Consider the following 18994-nt stretch of genomic DNA (forward strand, 5'->3'; position numbering starts at 1 on the left):
TGGGATCCATCCTTTATTGTTTCAAAACTCTATCTTTTACAATACAGTCATTTTTTAATTGTTATTACATGTGAGATTTTAATGGGTAATGTACAATGTAGTCGTATCATGAAACACGGTCACAAAGAGTTCCTTTCTACATGTTGATATTCTCGGAGAAGTTTGTGCTGAAACATTGACGTGATAATCATGACAGCACCATCACTTCCCTTTTCAAATCAACATAAAAGCTTTTTTTTTTTTATGTTTCGTTTTGTTTTCAAAGTGCATTTTGAGGATTGCAAAGGTGACTGTTGTCCCCCAGTCAGCCGTAATGTACATGTCAGTTATTCACAAGAGGGCCTTCACTGCTTCATGAGGAGCAAACAGCATTAACTACATTTTCCAACTACGACACTTATCTGGATAAGTAAAATCAAAGAAAACATATCAATATGCATGCCATGAACATACCTCTATAAATATTTATAATAAATGTACTGTATATATTTTTTCATTGAATTATTTTGATAATGACACAGTATTTTCCACAAAAGGACAAATGCTGATAATGCAAACTGTTTAACATCCAAATTTGTTCAGTTTTTACACGCAAGTCACATGGCTTAATGCCACATTGGATAGGGCAAGGCCCTAATTTATCGAATAGCATTTGGTCCACAAAACCAAATTCTGGGTTTAAAAGAAAGCAAAAAAAGAGTGGTAGCAGGTGAGTGTTTTAAATGAAAATTGCATGATCCTGACCTATAGTTGTCTTTTTTAAGTTCTTCCATTATACAAGTGAAACATGTTTTTTTGAGAGAGAAAAAAAACAATTTCTACAGTTATGATTCAGATATTATACTTTTCTGTTCCATGGAACAGCTTTGACTCTGTAGAATTTGGTTCCTAAAGGAACCTTGAACCTGTTCTGGGCCTGGTAAGAGAACACAGGAAGAGCTTTGTGAGGCAGAAAGCTCAAACTTAATACATATAAAATAATAATAGTCACTTATCCGTATTTATTATCTTAAATATTAGCTGTTGTAATTCGATTAAATACCTTTTTAGCCTGGCAATACTCCTTCTCCATCACCTTTCCAAGAACCCACGGTCGCCTTGATGTCCCTGATGCTAAAAACCAAAACATACTCTTTGAAACATAAAAAATCCAAAGAAATACTTCTAACTAATAGAATGGTGATGGCCTCAGTCTAACCTGGTTTGAGGTCCAGGGCAGTGAGCGACTCCGAGTGCAAGAAGTAAAGTGTTGGGCCGACGGTGAAGAGGACGTAGTTGTCATGTCTTTCATCCAGGATGATTAGAACCAGATCGCCTACCTGGAAACTGACGGATGAAAACAAAAAGGGCGTTAAGACCCGCAGGCTTGTTAGCACCAAAGGATAATCATGCCATTCAGAGTATAATTACACTGCATTTACTGATGTGCTGAATTTTGGGTTCATCTTTTCTTTTTTTTTTTTTTAAGTGTTGACATGTGAAGTGTGAAGTGATTCATTCACTTACTCTCGGATAGCGATTTTGTCTGAGTGCCGTGAAGATACAGACGACATGCTTTGAGACATCTAAAACAAAAAAAACAACAATGAGAGCAATGTCAAATGTTAGGAAAAACATAGACATTATTTCCCTGATAAATTAACAACTGTTATTTTGAGATTCATGTACATATACATTCACTATGGAGCAATAAATGTATCACTGTCAACATACATGAATCCAAAAAGCTAAAATTTTAAAGTAGGTTTTTTATTCTTTGATGCTACTGCCACTTAGTGGAGCAGCTCTAGCATAGCAGAAACGATGGACTGACCAGTCTTTGACTGAGGCGCTTGTTCTCTTCCTCCTTCATATGTAAGGTCTGAAACAAATCATTGATCACTGGTTAGTGCACCTTCTTTAGACCAGGGTTTTTCAGAGTGTGGCAGAATGGGAGCCCCCTCAGAGAAAACAGGGTTAAAGGGATTCCCCTGTGCCCCCGTTTTCAGGGGCATATTTTGCAGAGTCTCATCTTAGGAACTAAAAATCAATCCATTTTGCCTTTGACAGAAGTGAAGTTTGATTAATTTTTTTTGTCTCAAGCTGCTACACCTCTCGTCAAGTTTTCTGGTGCTTTGCTGGCCTTCTTCACACTCTGAAAACCTCTGCTTAGACATGATTTCCCCCCCAAGCAGTGCCATTCTACTACAATTTTTACAATTTATAACATTTCTTGGGGTATCAAACGCAGTACTATGGGTGGAGTTAGACACAATGCTGTCTTTTGATTGGCTGATACAGAACTGTCACTTCCATGTTGGCTTCCAGTACTGTCTTTTGTTTAGTGCTGCTACATCACACTGTTTACACTGCTATCATAGTGGAAACGTGCTACAAACCGTACTGTGATGTGTTGAACTGAATTGAACCACATAGTGGAAGATTGGCTGATGCTACATGTGTGCGTGTGCGTGTGCAAAAATACCCTCTCAAGTAGAAGTATTCTCTGTTTTTCCTCTGACATCAGGACATTATCACTACACAAACACAAACGAATGAGAGCAATTTAAGGATGCAGTAACATATCACTGTAATACTTCATGGGTTGGTGTTCAGACCAATGTTTAAAAAAAAAAAAAAAAAGGTACTTACTGGACTGTCACCATACTAGCTTCCACTGCAGAGTCGACGTGCTCTTCATCCCTCAAGGTCGCCACAGAGGCCAGTCGTTCACTGTCAGCCAGGAGCTCAGAGGCACACGCACCCGCCACCTCGCCCATCTCCTGGGCTGATGGGTTGCTTGTGAAGATGGCCGAGGAGACCAGAGAGGTGCTGCGCAAGCGGTTGAGCTCTTCCTCCAGCTGCTTCTTCTCCTGCATGACACTTGCTCTGTCCTCAGATAGAGTTTCTATCAGAGCTACAAAAGCCAAAAACATACAATGAAGAATGAACATACAATGCATTAACAGTCTAAAAAACATGCAAGTTTATAACCTTTGTCTTTTTCCTGCTGTTGGGTGACGTTCTGCAGCTTCTCTGTAAGTTCACTGATGACCTGTTCCTTCTTCAGCCTCTCACGAGTCAGAACTGTGTTGAAATTAGTCTACAGAAGTACAAGAACACTTTAGATGCAAAGAAAATGCAAATATTTTGGCAGGAAATGGGTATTTAGGATATTTATATAACCCTTAATCACAAAAGAGCCTGAAAGTATTCAGGTTTCCCATATGCATAGTCGGTGAAAGCAAAACTTGAAGAGACCTTAACAAAGAACCAATACAAATGATAGAGGGATGGCTGGGTGAAGGGTCGACATGGTCAAAAGTACCTGCTGTTCTGCAATCAGAGAGGTCTTGAGGTTCTGAATCTCCTCATTCTTCCTCCTCTCCAGGAGCTCCAGTTGGGTCTGCAGGGAGGCCCTCACCTGCTGCAGTCGTTCTTGTAGTGCCGAGTCCAGAGAAAGAGGTCCAGCTGTATGACTCTCAGCACACAGTGGCAACCCTCCGTCACTGAAAAGCAGATGACAATAGAATCACATCTTGCCCTCTTGATATGTACGTACAGATGGCTGTGTTGTTGTTTTTGTATAAATTTACCTCAATGAGGCTGGCCTGTCATGAAGCTCATCTTCAAGTTGTCTAATCCTATCCAACAGCCTATTTTCCGTCTCATCCTTTTGTAGCTGCAGCTCTTGCTTGAGGTTCTGCAGCTGCTCTGCATGGCTCCTGTCAGCATCCTGGGCTTGCTGCTGCAAGGAGGAGAGATCTTTTTGCAACAGGGCGATCTCTTCTTCATGTCTGTCCACAAGCTCTGAAATGCAGTTGTCCTTCTCAATCTTCAAGAGGCTCTTCAGCTTGGCTCGGTCCATCTCATACTCCTCGTTTTTCACCTGAAGCTCCTGTTTGACCTTTATGAGCTCTTCGTTGAGGACTTGCAGCTTGTCGGCTACCTGGGACCTCACAGCCTCGGCCTGCTGCATCTTGGTGTCCTCCAATAGGCCCCTCACCTCTTCTGCTTCCGTCTCTTTGAGTGCAATCTCCATCTCCAGTTTGCACCGGAGTTCTGCAAGCTCAGTGATACGAGTCTCCAGGTCTTTTATATGGATGTCTTTCTCTTTCAGAGCCAAGTTATAGTGTTCAGTTGTGTCATCAATCTTAGCCCTATTTTCAGCAGCAAGGTGTTCCAGAGCCTCCTGACGATCCTTAGCAAGGGTGTTGAGTTGTGCCGTATGTTCCTGTATCATTCTATCCTCAAGCTCCTTCAAGTGCACCTGCTCCACAGCCTCCAATTCCTGCCTGATCTTCTGCTGGCTGCGTTCAATCTCAAAATGCAGATTCTCAAGCTGCGTTTTCAGAGAGTCTCTGGAATCCAAGAGGGTCTCTAGCTCTGCAGTTTGATCATGCATTAGCTGTTCCGTCTTCTTGATCTTCTCTTTCAGGCTTCCCTCTGTGTGGAGCCACTGCGCCTTGTCGCTCTCCAGCTGAGTAAGTTCTTTCTCTTTGCGCTCCATCAGCCCCTCCAAGTCCAGCATTGCTCGCTGCACATCTCGCACTATATTCTGGTGGTCTACGTTTTCCTCTGTTAGGGAGAGGATCTGCTTCTCAAACGTTTGCTGAATGGCGACAATCTCGCTCTGATGCTGCTCTTTCAGCTCCAGTTTAAGTGTGTGGCAGACATCGTCCACAATGTTACGAACCTCTGTGCTCATACTCCTCAGACCAAAGCCAAAGTCATTCTGTTCTTTCAAGACCTGACTTCGGAGGCGACACAGGTCATCCTTCACACACCTCAAATTGGAATGGGACTCTTCCGCAGCTGATCGATAGTTGTCAATAATTTGATGCAGAACCGAGATCCTGGAGTTTTCCCTCTCGAATGTTGTGGTGTCCTGCATGCGCTTGTTGTCGATGGCATTAATGACGGAGGAATACAAAGACTCCACCATCATTTCAGGGCTTGTGGGGTCACTGATGGGGTTTGGAGAGGTCAGGTTCTCTTCGATTACAAACTCATTGACGGCGGACATGAAATCAGACTCGGGGCTCTCTGCCAGGGAATCCAGGTCGAGTGAGCCTGGCTGCAGAATGGGATCCATGTTGGGATGACCGATGGTTTCAAAGTCAAATGTTTGTGCATCGATGCTGTCTGGAGAAAGGTCCTCTAATGGGGCTGGGGCAGGAACGTGGAGAGGCTGACAGCTGGGTCCTTGAAGGGTGAGAGAGGTAGGCGCTTTGGAGTGCGTGGCTGTGGAGGGTCCAGGCGGACTTTCTGCAGACTGAGGCGTCAATATGGTTGACCTGTGCGGACTTGGACTACATGATGCCTTGAAAGAAGAACATAAAGACAAATGGTAAAAGATTACAGGTGAATTTTCAAAAACAACATCAGAAAAAGATGAAAATGCTTTGATAAATGACTTTCTGGAGTTTCAATATTAAGGTTCGGAGGACAATTTCACAATATATGAAAAATATCCACATTTTAACTTATAGTACCTTAATTTATCAATGGAGGTTGAATAATCGAGCAGTTTGATTGATTACAAAAAAAAATACAATGAAGTTCAGTATGTCCTATGCTGCTGTATGTAGGGGGTGTGGCCGACCTGGCCTTGCAGTAAGTAGTGTGCAATGTGCATGGGAAGAGTACACGGTAGAAATTTACCAACATTTACACAAAATGTTATTTCTGTCCATATGGATTATCAGGGTTTCTGCTACATCTAACTGATAGTGGCAATGCGGCACTACAAAATAAAAGTGTTCTATTCAAATATGACATGTATTTAATGACAAATGAGCACAAATGGACATGTGCTTTGTAAATAAAGTGCAATTTAAATGTTGGCAGGGCTCACAGCAACAGTTTTGCAATGTTTAAAAAAAAAAGTTAAAACAAGTTACTCAATAGTTTGTCTGAATTGCACTTACCCTTTGTTCACTTAGCAGGTCAGTTATAGTTTGAGACATTTCATCCAAACTCTGTGCAGCTTGGACCAGCCGGTGTAGCTTCTCCACATGCTGATTCAAGGGCTCAAAGTCACACATTGTCGGGACCCTATCAAAATTTACACATATTTTCACCAATAAAGTTGGTCAACTGTAAAGCGTATTACATTTACAGAAAACCAAACATTAAACTGAGATATTATATTTGCTAACGTCTTTTATTGGCAACTGGTAGATGGTGACTTACATGAGGAAAGGCTGCACCTCAACAGGACAACATGATTTCAAGTACTGCAAGTCGTCAAGGGAGATGTCTGGGAGTTCATCATCAAATCGCCTAGGTTTTCGTGTCTATGAAGAAATCAGTAAGTCAGTAATCAGTAAATATAACATTTTTTTAATCCCTTTAAAATTTTCTAGGACAAGAGACTTAAGACTTACACAAAAGGAAGTAGGAGGCCACGCATCAAGCCCTCGGAACAACCGATTTCTGAGGAAGGACTTTCCTGAAGAAGGTAGATGATGTTCAAGCCAAACTGATCTGTGGCATGTTCTCAATTAAGACATCAAGCATTGTTTGGACTTACTGAAGAGTTTCCCAAAGGTCTCCCTTTTGAACTTCTCCGCCTCATACAGCTGTTTGCCATCTTTCACAAGCGCATAGGCCCACTGGAAAAAGACAATGAACAATTTATATAGCAACAGGGCATTTCTGAATAAAGGTAACAAATGCATTCGTAAGTATGATACAAAGCAGCTGCACATTACAACCACAATAATAACAGTTTTTAGTCTAGATATCGGCCCAGAGATTCTGATGTGTACTGGCCTCTCTGTAGTGCCGCATAAACATCTTCCTCCTCACGACTTCCACCACCGCCAAGCAATACATCTGGGGCACAGTGCTGAGGGCTTCCACCACCCGCACCCTTTCCGTGAGTTCCGTAAGGAGTCGAAACAAAGCCTGAAGCTTTTCACCATCCTGGTCTGCATGGAGCATCACATAACAGCACCATCTAACAAAAAGATCAGGCAACAGTTCATAAAAAAATACAGTGAAGAAGTCTATTAGAGCATGTAAAACATGAGGGTGGCTTCGGCTTACTTGAGTCGGACTTGGAGGTTGTTTGCAAGTTCCTGTTTGGCAGTGGTGCACTTCTTTTTGATGTCCAACAGCTTCCTGTGGTTGTTCAGCATGATCATCAGCTGGTTGGTGTGACTCAGACACAAGTCGGGCAGAACAGATGTATCCTTCAGGTTTTCAGCACGCTTCTGATTGGCTAAAAATCCCTATCAGAGATACAAAAAAGATCAGTGGAAACAATTGAATTAAAGGGGACCTGCTCATTTTTCGACCCTTTACGGTCTCCTATAGAGCAGCTACACACAATAACCCGCACAGAAAACTTTTTTGATTTTGCAGAATCTGCACCTATTCCAGCTCCATTTCCTTTCATCTGTGCTTCCTGCAAAAATATTTTTATTTATGAACCATATTTTAACTATGAACTATATTTCAATATATGCATATTGCATACCGCTTGGGGGACGACAGGGGAAGCAGAGCTTGGGGGGGGGGCAGAGAGTTTATATGGTATAAGGAAGTCCGCCCCTCTGTGACATCATGAAGGGGCAGTTTTACCACGCCTTTTGAGCCATCCCATACATCTTTCAGGGCTCACTTCCAAATACAACATTCTAACTACATTTACACTGTAGGTCAGAAAAGTGGAAAAAGCATAATAGGTCCCCTTTAAGTTAACCCGTCCATCGATTTTCCTCTGCTTATTTGGGTGGCAGGGTAAGTGGAATTGAAGCTAGAAATGAAACAGTGCAACCTCATGGATAGTGTTAGAGGTTCCACTGTATTTGTAGTTGATGTTATGTGGGGGTAAAAATACAGGGGAATAAAAAGGCTCAGTGTTAAGATAATTTGTAGTCATAGACTCTGCATACCTGAGCAAGTTCCTTTTGTTCATTGACCAACTTCTTGCAGCTGGCGATCATCTGGTCAAGTGCGTACAACCTGTCCTCCAGCCCTTTGATAGCTTTCATGTTTTGATTATCAAGTTTGGCAATTGTGTCGCGACAGTCTCCCAGGAAAGGTTGAATGATCCGCGGGTCAAGCTGTGTGTGGGGGTAAATTGCATAAATTTTCAAAAACCACAAATTTAGTTAAGTAAAAAGAGACTCACCCTATTGATGGAATCAAAGCATTTTCTAACAACGGACTCCACGTCATTGGGTCGATCTTGCACGTTGATCCAGTCTAAAAGTGTGACATTGAATTGGGCGGTATTCCCAAACTGGTTATCTTCATCTAGCAGAGCAGCTCGCAGCCCACCGCTGTCCATCATCGGATTTCTGTCCTCGTCACCAGCCCCATCCCGCTTCTCCGACAAGGTAGAACCTTGTACCTTGCGGGCCCTCTGAGCATCCGTGGCGCATAGCACAGAGTCTGTGGATTTTTCTTCTTCCGTCTCATCGGAATCTTTATCTGAAGTGGAGGCTGACTTCTTTATGTTTTCTCTGTGACTTTGTCTTGTCAAGCATTCCAGCAGGGGTATCCTGGCCATTACAGAGACTGCTGTCCCCAGCCTAACAATAAGTAAAGGCAATAAATACAAATATGTTTTTATCATGAATTCCAGGGTTTCCCCCAGAACTGCAATATGCCTGTGGTGGTGGGACATTATCTCAAATATCTTATCTTTAACTACCGAACATAAAGGTATTGACTTCACGGATGTTTGCTTAAGTTCGTGCAACATCAGACATGCATGTATTCACCTTATAACAAGCATGGGCAATTACAAAAAATAATAAATGGGAAACACTGCATTCAACTATGAAGACACTTACTTTGTCAGTTTGAACTTAATTTCTTCCAGGTCGTGCTGATATGTGGCGTAAGCAGTGTCAAATTTCATGAGCAGCTTCTGATAGGATAGAGTGCAGTCATCCAGGTTCGCCATGATGGCGGCCCAGCCTTGGTGCTGCAGGTGTTCATCATGAACCAAACGTTCACAGAACGAGCTAAGTTTGTTGGCAACTTCAAACATTTCCTGTGCAGATGAAATTGAACACAACATCAGGGTGATATTGTCATTATTTGGTCAATTGTTGAACGATGCAGCTCATTTTCTAGGTGAAACAGTAGATTCAAAGCTCCCATGAGGCATCTTACATTTGTCATTTATGATGTAAATGTACTGGAAAATTAAGTTTAACAGACCAATCACATAATTATTTAAAATGTGTTGGACAAGCATAAATACCAGAGCAAGTTGTGTTCTTGAGGCAACAGTGTGAAAGACGGCTGGCATCAGGAGCGACTCTTCCACCTTCACCTGAATCTCACTCTCGATGGAAAAGGTGGTTTTGGGGATTGTGGGATCCCGGTCAGACAAGATCATCTCTTTGTTGAAGAGGAATATGGGGTTTGTTTCCTAGAGTGACGAATTAAACCTCAGAAAATGTATCACAGTAAAATATACATAGAAGTAGTATTTTAGTATAAAAAGTAAAATATGATTGAGAGTCTCAGAGATAATGTTCAAATGTGCTGGTTGGTGTGACTCAGGCCCCCTATTGTGCTAAAGTGACTTTTTAATAATAGGTGTCCATCATGCCTGTTTAAGCACCAAACGTCATCTCGCTCCCTTGTATGCTCCTCTTTTGAGTGAAGAGGTACTGAAAGTGTCGCTTTTGAAATTCTGTTTTTTCAGGTTATGAAGAAAAAACCTCTTTGTGATATGAAAAAGTATTTGCTACCTTCCTGATTTCCTGTTTTGTGTTAAAATGTTTCAGATCAGTAAACAAATTAAAATATTAGTCAGGGACAAAATAGCTTAAGACAAAATGCAGTTTTTAAATGCAACTTTCTATTAAGGGAGAAAAAAAATCTAAACCTATATGGTCCTCTAAGAAAAAGTGATTGTCCACTAAACCTAATAACTGGTTGGGCAACCTACATAACTTGCAATGAATCTCTTACAGCGCCTTGGAGGAATTTAGGTCCAATCATTTTGCAGAATTGTTGTAATTCAGGGCTGCACAGCGAACGAGTGGTCAGCGCGCAGGCCACACAGCTAGGGGTACGATTCCATCTCTGTGCGGAGTTTGCATGTTTTACCCCTTTTTGTATTGTGTATTGTAATTCCCAGACTGATAGATGTCAATTATTTTCTTCCTCATTTGTTCTTGAATTTCCTTAGATCTTGGTTTGCTTTTTAAGATCTTTTGCTCCACTTCACTTTGTCAGACAGGTCCTATTGAAGTGATTTATTGATTGAGAACATGTGAGGCAGTAATCAGGCCTGGGTGTGTAAATTGAGAAATCGAGGTATGACAAACCAATTATGTCTTCTAACGGGGTAGCAATCTTCTAACGGGGTAGCAATCACTTTTTCCACACAGGGCCGTGTAGGTTTGGATTTTTTTCTCCCTTATTGATAAAAACTGCATTTCCTGTTCAGTTGTGTTGTCGCTGACTAATATTTTTGAATGAGTTTGATCATCTGAAACAGTTAAGTGTGAGAACCATGTAAAAAAATATGAAATCGCTGATGTAGGCAATCATGAAAAGGTGTAGTTTATCGTGTAAAACTTGGATATAGTTTGTCACCGATGTAGGCAAAGTTCTTCTTCTCATCCGAAAATTAAGGTGTTGGCAAGGCAGCTCTCGTCATGTCTCACCACTCTTGCCACCCACACGCAGCTTGGAACAGATGTGGCAGCAAGTTGTCTCCAAACTACCATAGCCAAAATTTTGAACGTCTTTCTTCTTAATCGCCTACACAGGATTATTTGGTTGAGATAATATTGGCTCCCGTTGCCCAAAATCCTTGAAATTGCCACAAACGCGTTAAGGAGAGCATGCTAGTAATGAGTTGATTGATACTGAAATATCGATACTTTTGATACCAGCTCCTTCATGCGCTAAAGTCGATTCTGAAATCAAAATAGTGATACTTTTGATACATCAGCTATACGATTGTGTCCTTTGTTTTGTTTTGTTTTGTTTTTTTAGCTTGTTTGTACTGTAAATTACCCCACTACCTCAATATACTTACGGGTTTAAAATACATCATTAAATTTAAAGCACATTATGGGCATCTGTACATAGAATCAGATCGGTATCACAGATACCAGCCTACATCGGCTGAGAAATTAAATCATTGGTATCGCACATCACCAGCGCTCACAATACAGCAATGTTTACTTCCCAAGACACTTTGTACATCATACCCTCCAGTGAGAACGTAGCCTTGGACACACACATTCTGTTCGTGATAGGCGTGGACAAATACAGTCTTATTAAATAAATTAAATGTTTACATTTTTGCATGAAGGCTAGATTTTGGTCAGCAATAAAAAGTTTTCGTAAGGGGAATAATGTTTTCCTAAATTCGATCTGGGCAGTAACTTAACATACAACATACAATTTTTCAGATAGCTGACATGAAAATATGAGTACTTACAGTGCCAGCACTGTAGCTGCAGACTCGCCTCTCTGCAGCCATACATTCCCCTCCATTGACAACAAGGACTTGATGTTGAATGGCAATTTTATATTTTGCTTGTATGGCATGTTTAAGCTCCAGTACACTGAAACAAAAAGCATAGATACATGTTATGTCTAAAAGGCCAGAGGACAAAAGAGTTTCTCAGGGTGGCTGCAACGTGGGCTCTCTTACGTTTGGACAGCAAGGTCAGTGTCGAATGTCAGCGTGCTGCCATTGTTAACCTGGAACACATACAACTTCATGTTGCCACTGTTCTCTGACTGTGTTGCTCATTTAGTCTTTCATGTCCAACCTGCAAAGATCAAGCACACAAAACATGAAAGACAACATCTTAAACACAGCATTTTTGAGTTACGACCTATGATCCGTACATGAAACTACATTTGTTTGTAATACTGGAAAAAAAATCCCGTGTAAAGTGTGCTGGCCCCACTGTGGAAAACCTATTTACTTAGTTAACTGCCAACGACAAAATTCAACACAGCAAATGCTAACAAAGGGAGTGCAGTTGGCTTGCAAGCAACCAGTAAATCTCCATCTAAATGTGTAATAAAAAGTAGCCAGTGTCATTAAAGTTGAGTAATTGATACAAACGGTCAACGGAAAACTGCAGTCTGTAATGATACACCGCTAACTGCGCTAAGTAGCTATTAGCCTACACAGCTGTCATGCTAGCGCCAGAATACTACCGTCGATTATTTTGAAATGTATTCAGAGTGTCTGACATCAACAGTCTACATATGTAATTGTTTGTATGTGATTCCACGTGTCAAAATAATAGCACATTATCGACAATCTTACCTCACTTTACCCACATCTCCCCGTTCTTGCGTTCCACCTTACCTAAGGCGAGTGGGCTAGCTATCAAGCTAGCAACAAAGCTAGCTAGCTAAACTGTATTGGTTTGGCATACATAGAGCTAACTTAGCAACACTAGCTAGACTTGGCTAGCCTTGGATTAATGACAGTCAATACATTAAATATTAACGACATTGCTGATTTTAGATAGGTTTAATTTCCTAACATCCACGCCGGGGTGGTGTAGCAAAGGGTTGTTGTTTAAAGCGAGGAGCTAACTACGCTAACACCCGTTCGGTCTGTTTTGTTGTTGTCATCTTCTGTGGGTGATACGTAAACGATCAGTTCTTTGAAGGCAATCTTCCACAATACTGTCACAAGATATCTTATATTAGTACCAGTGTTTTATATTGTCAATTTACATGCATATCTATAATATCCATTAAATTAAAAGCAACATTTAATAATAGCGTTAATAAAAATGATTACAGTACACATATATACCCCGTTCAATGTTCCCAAATGTTTCCACTCTTTTGATTTAATCATTTAAATAACAAGAATACAGAGTGACACAATGCAAAAATGTTTACGAGCAGGGTAAAAAAAATAACGTTCTAAAAGTTTGATCTCGAAAAATGTATGGAAAGCCTCATCAGAGCATGCATACGTCATTGAGAATTTCTAGGTGCATTGTGGGAAAAAAAACGTCGTCAAGTGTTTTGCTGCAACATGAGAAGGGGTGTGGTCAAAGTGGCCTGCAGTGAGCATGAATGGAGGCACTCTGCTGCAGAAAAAAAATATTTTAGGAATGATGGCGCACCATACAACTGGAAAAACATAGTTGTTTCAATATTAGTATTTCGTGATTCATTCTGTATTTTATGTTTTATTTATATTCAAACTGCCAACCTAAAATATGCCCTCAAACATGGAGCATTATATCGCCTTTAAAAAAAATAAATTTATTAAAGTGCACACTTAATTTAAACAAACTAACTTCCCGGGATAATGTGCAATACATAACATACATATTAATAACATACATACAACCAATATTAAATATTTTTTATAAATGTAGTATACATTCTATTAGGAATGTTACTCTCCTTTTTTGGAAATAAATTAGCTGCCAATCAACAAATACACTCGCTTGCTCCTAAAATATATAAATCAAGGTATCAATATATTTTGAAAATAATGGGATTCAGGTCAGAATTTTGACTAGTCTTCACAGAGGGCATCCAGTGTCCATTTTTGTAAATGTTCTCAGTTGGATTTAGACCAGGGGTACGTAATAAATGAGTGAGGTTATTCCTCTGGAAGAAGTCCAGGCATTGTGAACTGCAGCGTTATCTTGCTGAAATACCCACTCATTCCACAGAGACAAGGGCCTTCTCCACATAGCCAGCTGCCATTTGATGCCCATGCGCAACCTGAAGCTCCATTGTTCCCTCAAAGGAAAAGCACCTAGATCATGATGCCGCCCTCTCCAAAAGAAATCTCAAATTGGTTCCCTTTGTCATGCCAGTAATGTTGAAAGCTGTCAAGATTGCGTTTTTGTTTCTCATCAGAGAATAAAACTTAAAAATCTATAATAATAAAATAAAAATCAGATCTTTATGTCACGATCGGTCTTGGATGCTCTGCGGTTCGACCCCAGGATGCAGAGAACAGGACCAATATGCAGGTAAAAGGTTGATTTTAATAACAATAATTGCAGCAGCAGGCTACAGCAACTCAGGACGCAGACGGACATCTGATAATGATCCCACGCCAGGAGAAGCACACACCTGAACTAAATAGACCGGACAAATTAGGGACAGGTGTGGGAGATAAAGACAACCAAGGCAGACACCGGAAAACAGGAAGTCAAATACAAAATAAGTGTCCAAAACAGAAACCAAAGCAAACTGTTACGCCGGAGCCTACACAGGGCGTGACAGTTGAAGTTCTAATCTGATATGGAGTATATTTTACACTGAAACTGGGTTCATTTAAATGTAACAAACTGTATGTTCCTAATAAATCAATATTAAAAAAGTAGCATTCATTTTCTACCGCTTATACTCACAAGGGTCACGGGGGTGCTGGAGCCTATCCCAGCTGTCTTGGGGCAAGAGGCGGGGTACACCCTGGACTGGTTGCCAGCCAATCACAGGGCACATACTAGCAATACAATTTATTTAAAAATGTATATACATATGTTCAATATATGGCATTAATGACACATTATGCACACTCTATAATGCTACACAGACAAGCGCTTTTGCTCCAAGACTTACACAAAATAAACACAATTAGAACACTGATAACCTTTGACTTACTGCCCCTCTGATTCTTCCATGTAATGTTGGAAAGGCGTAGGGCTACCGCAAGTTTGCCGGCTAGTCCTGCTGCATACTGGCCTATGTTCACAAAACAGTCCAGTCTGAAATGGCGTTGACAGATTAAAATGCATTTTTTTGCTGTTAGGGAATCAGTAACTCCAACCACTGGCACCTGGTGGAAAATGTGTCTTTCCCTTTTGAGGGGTTGCTAGTGAGTAAACAGCGGAGCAGCGCTTGGGGGACGGCAGGAGAAGCAGAGCTTGGGAGGGCAGAGAGTTTATATGGTATAAGGAAGTCTGTCCCTCTGTGACATCACAACGGGGCAGTTTTACCACGCCTTTTGAAACCAAGCATTTTGAGCCATCCCAAAGTTCTTTCAGGGCTCACTTGCAAATGCGTAAACCTCATTATCTGAAACTTTGACATATTTTAACACAAAAATACAACATCCTAACTACATTTAGAGGTCAGAAAAGTGGAAACATACTGTAGGTCACCTTTAAAGCAAGTATTGGCCAATATCGATACCATCCTTTTTAACTTGATATCGGCTGATACTGATTGGTGGCCAATCGATCTGAGCATCAACTGTAATGATGTAATGACATTTCTTAGTGACTTCTTCCCCTTGGCCCTTGATTTTAAGTGGTAGGGGACGGGGTAAGACGAAGGGGAAGGGCTCAGGGGTAGAATTGGGATTCAGACATAGTCTCCTTGCTCTAGCTCTTGGTTGTTGGAGTATTTTCCCGACTTCCTGTCTTTGTTTGCTACTTTTTATGTACCTGAACACATTATACTCTGTAAGCATTCCTTTTTAGTGTAGTGTTTCCATCACATTGCAACAGATACAGGTTGTCTTACACATATACATCTCAGTAGATTGAGCTGTCTCTCCATCTATTTAGAAAAATATATATATCCCTGTAGACGACTTTGGTTTAGCTCAAAAGAAAAAAGAATGGCCCATGACAGTCATGCCAACATGCATGTAGGGCATATATAAGACCTGGTACAAATAGAAAACCAAATTTGATCTACTTGCGGTCCCAAACTCTACAAGCCACCCTACTGATGTAAATAATATTAACTTTGTTGCCTTTGTTGGCACTGTTTGTAAGAAGACATTCCCTATTCGTTTCAGCAGGTGGCGGCAGCGGGCTGAAAATATCCAAACCAAATGTTGCACTGTTACACAAGTGGCTCATTGTTGTAGAAAAATGGGTGTGTTTGAGACAGTATTCCTTATGTATTATTTTGCTATCTCTCTTTTACCTCTAAATATGATGCACTAAATGAAAGATTAAATAAAAACACAGAGAATACAATCATGATATAAGACGATCACAATGCACAAAATGTATATATTTGTCTGTTATTGTATATTTCGGAAGGTGTTGCTACAATGTTTCAGTGTCTGATCTATTTCTGCAAAGCTTTTGAGGAATTCGATTTCAGTTGCTTCAGTTGGCAGATCTTTGACTCAGCTGCTGATGTAATACAGATTCATGCCAGCAGGGGCCTCTGTTTACGTGACTGTTTACGTGACTGTTCATTCAGTAGAAGGCCCATTGTGACCCAAATCATTACCAGCTCAGTAGAGATTCCTTAACGCAACATCTTTCTTGGAGATGTGAAATCTGCATGCAAGGAGCATGCATGTAAAGATTCTGGGATTGTTGTTTTTTTCTTTGGCGTAAGGATATCAACAATTATGACCCTATGTATCTTACCACAGATGTATCAGTGTTGTAGACATGACATGTGGTTTACTAATCAGCTACTTAGTTGTCACAGTGGGACAACTATTCCTCTGAAGATCCAGATCAAAAAGAGACAAACGTAAAATCAAACGTACAACATCAATTTACATGAAAATGTACATTAAGTGAATATAAATGCACTTTTTCAATCAGTGACAGCAGTCATTATGTAAAAGAACAACTAAAGTTAATACAAAATCACAATCTGCAGTATATTATAGTTAGAATATGTATTATATTTTATATATCAAATCGCATATTCATATGCTGCTCACAGCCTTTTGCACGGCAATTGGGGATTGCTATGATACACTGTAATGTATCAAACATTAGTGTTCTGAGTTTCATGTGTTGCCATTATCACGCTAACAATAATTCTACCAATCATTTAATAATTTAAAGAAATATTAAGTGCTGCACGGTGGGTGAGTGGTTACCACACAGGAAACACAGTTAGGAGAAAAAAAATATCAAAAATAAATACATAAACAAATAATAGCATTCCTTCAGTTTGGATAATTACACGACTCCTTTGGAGATAAGATTAAGAGGATAAAAAGAAAATAAAGAAGAGAATAATTAACTCAGGTTGAAAAAGTTTTCAAAAAGTATCCACACCAAAGAGGCCACATAACTTCAACATGTACCGAGAACATTTGTTGTCTTACATTTATTTGTATATGTATCTTATAAATAATATTTACATTTGTCTTGCCACTCTCCAGCTGGTGCTGCTGCTGTCAAAGCTGTCAAAAAATCCTCTCATTGGAAGGATGGCAGTGACAAGCACCTCATGCACACTCCCACCCCTACTGCAAGTACTGCAAGCTTTTCTTAAAGTCATGGCGTATAGTAGATGTTTCTGCAATGCTATATTACAGGCACCATGCTGACAAACAGAAACTGGCAGGTACCATGATCCAACACACTCACTGAGTGTTTGGTGGTGAGATTTTTCAATGCAAAATATCTGCTTTGGCTCAATAAGCATGTCCTGCCTATTTCACTCCCAGCCTCTAGGGGGAGCAGTTCTTCAGAAGTGCAACCAAGAAGAAGTGCTTTTGTCTGCAAACATGTACTATTCGAATTTTACAGTAATAAGTGAATTACAAGTTCTAGTGTGGCAAAATGTGCCTTTTGCTGCAGTTACATAACCGCATGGTATTGTGCACTACACCCCCCCACTTCTTGTCCCTCCCACCACCAGAATGAAATCACACCCTCCCCCATCTCAATTACAATGACGTGATGGTGACGTTTGGGCATGCGGAGGAGGGTACTGGGCAGGGACCACTTGGCCAGAGGAAGACTCAACGCTACTTCCAAATTGAAGGCGACCATTGAAGGTAGCAGACCGGGCGCCGTGCTCAAGCCGAGCCCATTGTCTCCTGCTAGGGAAGCGGCTTCGGCCCCAAAAAAAAGCGGTGCAGCCCACCGAGGAGTGTCGCGTCCGAGTGGTCGGCTGTCGGGGAACGAGAAGAAAAAAGGGGGCCCACCTGGCCAAAGAACGGAGTATGCACCAAGTTTGAATATGAGCAAGAATCGTGGCGTTTTGTTGCAATCGGCGAGCAACTATTGATGCTTCTCCATCAAGCGTTGTCCACAACACCACAACCCGCGCGGACGTCTTTTGTTCGTCGACAAGGCAAATTGTAGTGTGCACATTTTTGTTTTGTTGCTAACATACAAGAAAGTCTTAATAGGTCGATCCCCCTCCTACACAAAAAGACAAGCTGAAAAGATGAATTTCCAATCCAGCGTCCCAGTGTCCGGTATCTCGCCGCAGTCCCAGCCAGCCATGCCCACCGCGGGAACGGTCCCGGCTCCGGTACCTGTGCCGGTTCCCCAGTCCATTCCGTCCCAGTTCGGATCCGGATCGTCCGCAAGCTCCGGCGCCGGCCAATTCGGCTCGGGGACTGTCTCCGGGCAAGCGACACAGTCCGGCCCAGCCGGCTCGCAGTTTGTTCTGTCCAACTCGGCTGCCATCCGGGCAGAGATCCACCGGTTCGAGTCGGTCCATCCCAACATTTACGCCATCTACGACCTGATCGAGCGCATTGACGACCTGGCTCTGCAGAACCAGATCCGAGAGCATGTGATCTCCATTGAAGGTGAGTGTGCAAAACAAGGGAACCATGTTCTGCTTTCAGTGCTTCATTCATTGAGGGTTTAGTTTAGGTGGGGGTGTTGCTGTGGGCCCGACGCACAAGTCAACAATCACACTTTGTTGTCTCCATGCACCCCCTTTGCCACAAGGAAAGACATATGCTTTGCACTCCAAAAAGATAACAATGTGGCCTCCTTGCAAAGATTGTTTCCTTCATTTGATTGCTTGTCAGTGAAGCTCTCTGCATGTCACATGAAACTAATGGTGGGCACCCACACCCACACCCACACACAAACTGATAGCCAGCAAATCACAATGAACAGTAGAAAAGTAATGATGGTGTCATTGGGCTTGTTATGGACTCTCATGGATGGCTTATCTGGGTTATGTTACTACTTGTATTCGCACAGTGAAGGATGATGGTGACAGTAAAGTAAGACCTCCTATGTGGAAACAAACGGTGCATGTTTAATTGTACGTCTAGTAAGCTGTTTGTTTAATTGTCGGCATTCATTTGTGGTGTAGAACTACATTTTTACTCATT

The 18994-nt window shown here is 41.3% G+C and overlaps 2 protein-coding genes across 2 annotated transcripts in view; one reads left to right on the forward strand and one right to left on the reverse strand.

Annotated features, from left to right (window-relative positions):
* On the reverse strand, positions 1-12582 carry rb1cc1 (RB1-inducible coiled-coil 1). The gene is made up of 23 exons (XM_058068421.1): positions 12257-12582; positions 11627-11747; positions 11411-11537; positions 9206-9376; positions 8790-8992; positions 8123-8525; positions 7884-8054; positions 7033-7217; positions 6757-6943; positions 6515-6596; positions 6369-6433; positions 6175-6278; positions 5910-6036; positions 3576-5302; positions 3308-3488; positions 2974-3082; positions 2632-2896; positions 2465-2516; positions 1814-1861; positions 1507-1565; positions 1199-1326; positions 1043-1113; positions 1-916 (listed from the first exon to the last, which is right to left on the reverse strand). The coding sequence occupies exons 2-23, from the start codon at positions 11695-11697 to the stop codon at positions 839-841; spliced, it is 4614 nt and encodes a 1537-aa protein (XP_057924404.1). The 5' UTR covers positions 11698-11747; positions 12257-12582; the 3' UTR covers positions 1-838.
* A 5014-nt stretch (positions 12583-17596) lies between these two features.
* agap3 (ArfGAP with GTPase domain, ankyrin repeat and PH domain 3) overlaps positions 17597-18994 on the forward strand; it is a 133775-nt gene continuing 132377 nt past the window's right edge. Inside the window, exon 1 of the mRNA XM_058069016.1 lies at positions 17597-18454. Coding sequence (XP_057924999.1) covers positions 18085-18454 — 370 coding nt within the window. The 5' untranslated portion in view covers positions 17597-18084. The remainder of the gene's footprint in view (positions 18455-18994) is intronic.

This window comes from Doryrhamphus excisus, chromosome 3, assembly GCF_030265055.1.
Source record: "Doryrhamphus excisus isolate RoL2022-K1 chromosome 3, RoL_Dexc_1.0, whole genome shotgun sequence".
Lineage (NCBI taxonomy): Eukaryota > Metazoa > Chordata > Actinopteri > Syngnathiformes > Syngnathidae > Doryrhamphus > Doryrhamphus excisus.

Bases quoted from the DNA above. Each gene is read 5' to 3' on its own strand.
- rb1cc1 (XM_058068421.1), bottom strand. From the start codon at position 11,697: ATGAAGTTGTATGTGTTCCAGGTTAACAATGGCAGCACGCTGACATTC. The intron at 11,538-11,626 runs GTAAGAGAGCCC...TTTTTGTTTCAG, and splicing joins ACTGACCTTGCTGTCCAAAC to TGTACTGGAGCTTAAACATG. The intron at 8,993-9,205 runs GTATTTATGCTT...TCATCTGCACAG, and splicing joins CAAGAACACAACTTGCTCTG to GAAATGTTTGAAGTTGCCAA.